The sequence below is a fragment of the Oryctolagus cuniculus genome, chromosome 10 (assembly GCF_964237555.1).
Source record: "Oryctolagus cuniculus chromosome 10, mOryCun1.1, whole genome shotgun sequence".
In the NCBI taxonomy this organism is placed as follows: domain Eukaryota; kingdom Metazoa; phylum Chordata; class Mammalia; order Lagomorpha; family Leporidae; genus Oryctolagus; species Oryctolagus cuniculus.
In genome coordinates, this window is record NC_091441.1 from 27,824,462 (window position 1) to 27,832,399 (window position 7,938).

Consider the following 7,938-nt stretch of genomic DNA (forward strand, 5'->3'; position numbering starts at 1 on the left):
TTCTTGTAAAAATAATAAAATAAATAAAAGTGGAACTGTGCCCAGGTCTAGCTTCTCTGAGAAAAGGCAAGGAGGAAGCGTACAAGTTCCCAGTTCCCAAGAGTGGTGGCAGGTGAATTCGGAGACAAACCTCCTATGCAAAGTTTTCTTTGCAAGGCACACAGCTTAGCTGCACCGCCGCCGTGGTGCACGCGGAAGGAGAAAGTGATTGATTGGGAAAATGAATCATAGTTCCCCCCGGCCGCGTTTCAGGAGCCTCAGCTGTGCCTGTGAACCTCTCTGCTGGACAGGCAGTGTACAGGAGCGAGCGGTGTACGGAACCAACCGCCAACATGGCGGCGCCCTTATGGCGGCGGCGATCAGCTCGTCGCCATTTGTTGCCTGGGAACGTACGGACGCGGCCCCCTTACGGAATTAGATTCAGCTCGAAGCGCGCACTAGCGTCCAGTGTACGAACTCGACCGACAAGGTGGCGGCGCCCTTGGCAAAGCCGCAATATGGGCGCTGCCATGTTTCCTACTGGCGAATGGACACTGGCACCTTACGTACTCGACAGTCAAGATGGCGGCACCTGAGGGATTCTCGGGGCTCTAAGGGGCGCACTACTTGCCCACCCGCGAAGCCGACTCACGGGGCATGCGCAGCAGGAGTACGATGCCCGGGAGGCGCGGCCAGAAGCGGAAGTAGTTGTGGGAGCCTTTCAACGGCCTCGGACGCCGCGGAGTAGTCTGTGTGGGTTCGGGGTCGCTGGCGGGGGTCGCGAGGGCTTGCGCCGGGAGCGGAGACATGGTGAGTCCGGGGTCTGGGGAGGGGTTGGGCGTGGGGGTCGCTGGGGTTGGTAGCGGCGGGGTCCGTCGCCAGGGCGTAGGGGTCTGTGGTGAGCCGGAGCGCGTCTGTGGCAGCACGGCGGGGGTCTGTGGAGCGCTTCCACAGGGGTCAGCGGGCGGAACCCTGCGGGGCTCGTGGCCAGCGCCCCGGAGTTCTGTGAGGAGCTGTTCCGGGGGCTCCGGGTGGAAGTTCAGTGGGACTCAGAGCAGTTCTGAGGAAACTGTGCGCTTGGGGGTGCGCGGAGCAGAGGGGAGATGGGTGAGGGGTTCCTCGGGAGCGCTGACGAAGTGTCAGGGGTTCCTGGAGACCCGGCCCCGGCTCGCGTCTGCGGGCGATGACGGCGCCTTGCGGGGAGCCGAGAGGGGCCGGCGTGTGAACCGGGCAGTGGGGGGCCCGTGTGGTGAGTGACGGGCACGGGGGTGTGAACCGGGCAGTGAGGGCCCCGTGTGGTGAGTGACGGGCACGAGGGTGTGAACCGGGCAGTGAGGGCCCCGTGTGGTGAGTGACGGGCACGGGGGTGTGAACCGGGCAGTGAGGGCCCCGTGTGGTGAGTGACGGGCACGAGGGTGTGAACCGGGCAGTGAGGGCCCCGTGTGGTGAGTGACGGGCACGGGGGTGTGAACCGGGCAGTGAGGGCCCCGTGTGGTGAGTGACGGGCACGGGGGTGTGAACCGGGCAGTGAGGGCCCCGTGTGGTGAGTGACGGGCACGGGGGTGTGAACCGGGCAGTGAGGGCCCCGTGTGGTGAGTGACGGGCACGGGGGTGTGAACCGGGCAGTGAGGGCCCCGTGTGGTGAGTGACGGGCACGGGGGTGTGAACCGGGCAGTGAGGGCCCCGTGTGGTGAGTGACGGGCACGGGGGTGTGAACCGGGCAGTGAGGGCCCCGTGTGGTGAGTGACGGGCACGGGGGTGTGAACCGGGCAGTGAGGGCCCCGTGTGTGAGTGAGGGGCACGGGGGTGTGAACCGGGCAGTGAGGGCCCCGTGTGGTGAGTGACGGGCACGAGGGTGTGAACCGGGCAGTGGGGGGCCCGTGGGGTGAGTGACGGGCACGAGGGTGTGAACTGGGCAGTGGGGGGCCCGTGCGGTGAGTGCCAGGCAATGGGGTGTCTGTGTGGTGAGTGACGGGCTTGGGAGTGTGAACCAGGCAGTGGGGGGCCCGTGTGGTGAGTGACGGGCACGGGGGTGTGAACCGGGCAGTGAGGGCCCCGTGTGGTGAGTGACGGGCACGAGGGTGTGAACCGGGCAGTGGGGTGCCCGTGGGGTGAGTGACGGGCACGAGGGTGTGAACCAGGCAGTGAGGGCCCCGTGTGATGAGTGATGGGCCCCGGGGGTGTGAACCAGGCAGTGAGGGGCCCGTGAAGTGAGTGACGTGCATGAGGGTGTGAACCAGGCAGTGAGGGCCCCGTGTGGTGAGTGATGGGCATGAGGATGTGAACTGGGCAGTGAGGGGCACGTGTAGTGACGGACACGGGGGTGTGAACCGAGCAGGGAGGGGCCTGTTCAGTGAGTGATGGGCCTGAGGATGTGAACCAGGCAGTGAGGGGCTCATGGTGGTGAGTGGGTAGGGGTTGCCCATGGTGGTGAGTGAGGGGCACGGGGGTGTGAATGGGGCAGTGAGGTGCCCATGGTGATGATTTGGCACAGGGGTGTGAATGGGGCATTGAGGTGCCTATGGCAGTGAGTGGGCAGGGGGGTGTGAATGGGGCAGTGGGGTGCCCATGCGGTGAGTGATGGGCACAGGGGTGTGAACCAGTCAGTGGGGTGCCCGTGGTGGTGAGTGAGGGGTGTGGGGGTGTGAATGGGGTAGTGAGGTTCCCATGGCAGTGAGTGGGCACAGGGGTGTGAACCGGGCAGTGAGGTACCCATGATGTTGAGTGATGGGCACGGGTGTGTGAACCAGGCAGTGAGGGGCCCGTGGTGGTGAGTGACAGACACGGGGGTGTGAACCAGGCAGTGAGGGGCCCGTGGTGGTGAACCAGCCTGGGAGTGTCAACAGGGCAGTGGGATGCTCCTGATGGTGAGCAATGGGGCATCAGACATGAGCAGTTCTGGGATGGTGGTTGGAGCAGTGAGGGGGTCTCCCGTGAATAGTTATGGAAGTGGGGAGATGGGGCATCTGCATGAGCCTATGGGATTGTAGGTGGGGCAGTGGGGTATCTGCCATGAGCCATTATGGAGTGTGGGTGGAGCAGCGGTGTCCCTGGCGAGTGAGTGATGGGGTGTCTGCCGTGAGTAGTTTTGGGAGCGTGGATAGGGTAATGGGGTGTTCTTGAGTGAGCAACAGGTGTTTACCATGAGCTGTTGGAGGAGTGTGGTTGGGCCAGTAGAGCGTCTGTCCATGGCATGGTGATAGGGCGTCTGCCATGAGCTGGTATGAGAGTGGATTGTAAGTGAGGTGTCCGCGGGGACGAGTGATAGGGTGCTTGCCATGAACCATTATGTGGGTGCAGATGGGGCAGTGGGGTATCCATGGTGACCAAGGGAGCTTTTGTCATCAGCTGTCATGGGTATCGGGGTTGAGTGAGGGGGCATTTACCATGACCTGTTACAGAAGTACGGGTGGGATAACAGGAGGTCTGTTAAGTGATGCTGAGAGATCTGGAGCAGAGTGGTTGAGAATAATGTGGTTTGGGGTGAATGGAACGTGGTATGAAGCAGAGTAATGTGGTATTGGGGTGACAGTGGGGGCCATGGTGGGAAGTCGTAATGGGGGTATCCCACAGGAGGGAGATGGTTCAGACCCAGAGCCTCCAGATGCTGGGGAGGACAGCAAGTCGGAGAATGGGGAGAATGCACCCATCTACTGCATCTGCCGCAAGCCGGACATCAACTGCTTCATGATGTGAGCGTGGAGAGGGAGGCGGGCCGGCTGCCACCTGGCAAGGCAGGGGCAGGTTGATGAGGCATGCCCCTCACCTCTCTACCACCACCCATCCTCTGCAGCGGCTGTGACAACTGCAATGAGTGGTTCCATGGGGACTGCATTCGGATCACTGAGAAGATGGCCAAGGCCATCCGGGAGTGGTACTGTCGGGACTGCCGAGGTGAGTGGAGTGGGATGGAGAGGCAGAGGGAGCGCAGGTGGTGCTTCAAGGGTGCGGGGTGCCAGAATGGGAGGACAGGTCTTGTGTCTGTGGGCAGAGTGATTGTGGTCTGTGGTGAGCTGGAGTGGGGCTCTACTGAACTGGTAAGAGAGGATCCCAGTGGAAGGGGCAGTTTTGCTGTGGAGCAGATGGGTGGGACAGTAAGGGAGAGAAGACTGAAAACAGAGGTTCTGGGACCATACAGGTCCCCCAGTGCCAACCCACTCTGGCCCCCTGCTTTGGCCCACAGAGAAAGACCCGAAGTTGGAGATTCGCTATCGGCATAAGAAGTCTCGGGAGCGGGACGGCAGTGAGCGGGACGGCAGTGAGCCCCGGGATGAGGGTGGCGGGCGCAAGAGGCCTATCCCGGATCCGGACCTGCAGCGCCGGGCAGGGTCAGGAACAGGGGTTGGGGCCATGCTTGCTCGGGGCTCTGCTTCGCCCCACAAATCCTCTCCACAGCCCTTGATGGTCATACCCAGCCAGGTGAGTAGTTGTAGTGGTTGGGATGGGCAAAGTGTTGCCATCTTGGGCCCTGCCTAGGTTCCTGATTTTTGTTCTGGGTGCCTTACCCTAGCATCACCAGCAGCAGCAGCAGATCAAACGGTCAGCCCGCATGTGTGGTGAGTGTGAGGCCTGCCGGCGCACTGAAGACTGTGGCCACTGTGACTTCTGCCGGGACATGAAGAAGTTTGGGGGCCCCAACAAGATCCGGCAGAAGTGTCGGCTACGCCAGTGCCAGCTGCGGGCCCGGGTGAGCATGGGCAGAGCTGGGCAGGGTCAGGTGGGGGATGGGCTAATGGGTCCAGAAAGGGGTGCTGAGGCTAGGCACTGTGTGGGAGGGGAGTGGGTGAAGGACCGCTGATTTACCCAGATAGGTGGGAGGCAGGCCTGGCATGTCCAGATGACTGGGGCATGGCCAGGTATACTAGCTGGCAGAACTCCCAGTCCTGGGGGGGCAGGGAACAGGGCCACGTGTTCCAGACTCAGGCTCATCAGGGAAGATCAGGCAGGGATGAGCATGACCTGGTGAGGGGCAAGGGGGCAGGTGTGCCTGGGGAGGCAAGTCAAGACTAGGTGGGTGGGGCTAGGGTAGGGCCACCCTCCATCCACCTGGGGCTGACCTGGGCCTTCCTCCTGCCGGCACAGGAATCGTACAAGTACTTCCCTTCCTCGGTGAGTCCAGCCCCCAGGGCAGGGCGGGGCATGCGGGCAGGGCGGTCAGGGCCAGTCCTGAGATTCTGCCCCGCAGCTCTCGCCGGTGACGCCCTCAGAGTCCCTGCCAAGGCCCCGCCGGCCACTGCCTACCCAGCAGCAGCCACAGCCATCACAGAAGCTGGGGCGGATCCGGGAAGATGAGGGGGCAGTGGCATCAGCAGCAGTCAAGGAGCCGCCCGAGGCTACAGCCACGCCCGAGCCACTGTCCGACGAGGACTTGCCACTGGACCCTGACCTCTACCAGGACTTCTGTGCGGGAGCCTTTGATGACCATGGCCTGGTGAGCGGGCAGGGCGTTCAGGGGTGGGAGGGTGGAAGTTACGGAAGCAAAGTGTCCGTGCTGAGAGGAGGCAGAGATGGAAGGCTGGCGTGGGTGGTGAGCAGGTGGGGGGCTGTCATGAGTGGGCCGGCTGGTCACCGCATGCCCTGCTTGCAGCCTTGGATGAGTGACACGGAAGAGTCCCCGTTTCTGGACCCCGCGTTGCGGAAGAGAGCCGTGAAGGTGAAGCATGTGAAGCGCCGGGAAAAGAAGTCTGAGAAGAAGGTGACGGAGAGGTTAAGGTGGTGTGGGAACGCGGAGGGTGGGGCGGCCAAGGGCTGACTGGGGCGAGAGCCAGAGAGGGTGGGACAGATGGAGACTGAGGCCAGGGGCTGCCTGTGACTCCCCCCTGGCCTCACCTGTCCCGCCCACAGAAGGAAGAGAGATACAAGCGGCACCGGCAGAAGCAGAAGCACAAGGACAAATGGAAACACCCAGAGAGGGCTGACGCCAAGGACCCTGCATCACTGCCACAGTGCCTGGGGCCTGGCTGTGTGCGCGCTGCCCAGCCCGGCTCCAAGTATTGCTCGGATGACTGCGGCATGAAGCTGGCAGCCAAGTAAGTCCTTCCTGGGAGGTTCAGCAGAGGCAGGGGTACAGGCTAGGGCGTGACCCGAGTCCTCTGTCTGCCAGTCACCTACCCACCATTCAGTTAGCCCAGTGCCCACCTACCCGCCTGCCCCATTTAGTCACCCATCCAGTGGTCGTCCCTCGTCTCGTGGCTGGCAGGTCCCTGCCTGCAGCCCACTCACTGCCTCTCTGCAGCCGCATCTACGAGATCCTCCCGCAGCGCATCCAGCAGTGGCAGCAGAGCCCCTGCATCGCGGAGGAGCATGGCAAGAAGCTGCTGGAGCGCATCCGCCGGGAGCAGCAGAGCGCCCGCACCCGCCTCCAGGAAATGGAGCGCCGCTTCCATGAGCTCGAGGCCATCATTCTGCGTGCCAAGCAGCAGGCTGTGCGCGAGGATGAAGAGGTGAGCGCACGCGCCCAGGAGCGCGGGGCCCGGCACCTGGTCCCCACCTGGCCTCACAGTTCCTCCTGCCCCACGCAGAGCAATGAGAATGACAGCGACGACACAGACCTGCAGATCTTCTGCGTTTCCTGCGGGCATCCCATCAACCCACGCGTTGCCTTGCGCCACATGGAGCGCTGCTATGCCAAGGTCGGGGTGTCAGCCTGAGGGGGCGGATGGTGTGGGAGCCCAGTGAGCCTCGAGGGACGGCCGTGTTGTCTGGGTGGTGTCCTGGGTGGGCGTGCAGCGCACATCCAGTTCCCTCCTTTGTGCTCATCCCTCCAGTATGAGAGCCAGACGTCCTTCGGGTCCATGTACCCCACCCGCATTGAAGGGTGAGTGCAGGGTGCTCTGTGGAGCTGGGGCAGGCCATGGGCGCGGTAAAGGATAAGGGGGCCTCGGTCCTCCTTTCTGGCCGTTACCGTGTTGATTCCAACCCCCAGGGCCACACGACTCTTCTGTGATGTATACAACCCTCAGAGCAAAACATACTGTAAGCGGCTCCAGGTGCTGTGTCCTGAGCACTCGCGGGACCCCAAAGTAAGCATTTCCTCAGCCCCCACCTGCCTCCCCTTCCCTGTTCTTTGCTTCCTCCCTCAGCTCCTGTCCTTTTCCATTTCCTACCTGGCCACTCGATTCCTCCCCCAGGAGTGCGCCCCGCTCCTGGGCTCCTCACCACCTCTGCATCCCCTCCCTGCGTGTCCCTGCAGGTGCCAGCCGACGAGGTGTGCGGGTGTCCTCTTGTGCGGGATGTCTTTGAGCTCACAGGTGACTTCTGCCGCCTGCCCAAGCGCCAGTGCAATCGTCATTACTGCTGGGAGAAGCTGCGGCGAGCCGAAGTGGACCTGGAGCGCGTGCGCGTGGTAGGTTGGGTGCTGGCTGTGGCCAGGGGCCCGCAGGCCCGCAGGCTCCTGTGACTTCTCACGGCTCCCTGTGTCCTTCGGCAGTGGTACAAGTTGGACGAGCTGTTTGAGCAGGAGCGCAACGTGCGCACAGCCATGACAAACCGCGCAGGGCTGCTGGCCTTGATGCTGCACCAGACAATCCAGCACGACCCGCTCACCACCGACCTGCGCTCCAGCGCCGACCGCTGAGCGCACCGGCCCAGGCCCGCCCGGGCGGCCTGCTCCTCCGTTTGTTCGTTCCTCCTTCGTCTGTTTCTTCAGCTGCCCCCAAGTTTCTCCCTGTGCCCAGCCAGCACCTGAGTGCCCATCTGCCCCTACCAGGGGGTCTCAGACTGCGTCCGTCGGTCTGTCTCCGCTCTTGTGCTGGGTGGGACTGTGAAGTTTGCTCACCCTTGCCTCCCGCGGTTTTGTTAATAAAATTTTGAAGCAAGAAGAGGACTTGCTTGATGTGTGCGCACTGTGCAGGCTCCCCACGCAGTCCCTGGCGGGGGCGCCCACTGGCGGCACAGTGTGGCTGCGTGTCCAGACCAGCTGTGCGTGCAGCGGCCGACCCGCTCCTGGAAAGTGATCAG

At 63.0% G+C, this 7,938-nt stretch overlaps 1 protein-coding gene across 2 annotated transcripts; it reads left to right on the forward strand.

Moving 5' to 3' along the window:
- Positions 1-519: 519 nt before the first annotated feature.
- On the forward strand, positions 520-7,799 carry CXXC1 (CXXC finger protein 1). Of its 2 annotated transcripts, XM_051851227.2 has the most exons (15): positions 520-789; positions 3,553-3,671; positions 3,773-3,873; positions 4,163-4,398; positions 4,490-4,666; positions 5,062-5,088; positions 5,165-5,410; positions 5,567-5,674; positions 5,824-6,008; positions 6,215-6,422; positions 6,501-6,611; positions 6,747-6,796; positions 6,905-7,001; positions 7,172-7,324; positions 7,409-7,799. In XM_051851227.2, exons 1-15 carry the CDS (start codon positions 787-789, stop codon positions 7,553-7,555), a joined length of 1,968 nt encoding a protein of 655 aa, XP_051707187.1. In that variant the 5' UTR covers positions 520-786; the 3' UTR covers positions 7,556-7,799. The 2 variants fall into 2 exon arrangements, with proteins under 2 accessions (XP_051707187.1, XP_051707188.1); XM_051851228.2 differs by lacking the exon at positions 5,062-5,088.
- The last annotated feature ends 139 nt before the right edge of the window (positions 7,800-7,938 follow it).

Coding starts and splice junctions, on each gene's coding strand:
- CXXC1 (XM_051851227.2), top strand. Junction 4,667..5,061: donor AGTGCCAGCTGCGGGCCCGG/GTGAGCATGGGC, acceptor CTGCCGGCACAG/GAATCGTACAAGTACTTCCC. Junction 7,002..7,171: donor AGCACTCGCGGGACCCCAAA/GTAAGCATTTCC, acceptor GTGTCCCTGCAG/GTGCCAGCCGACGAGGTGTG.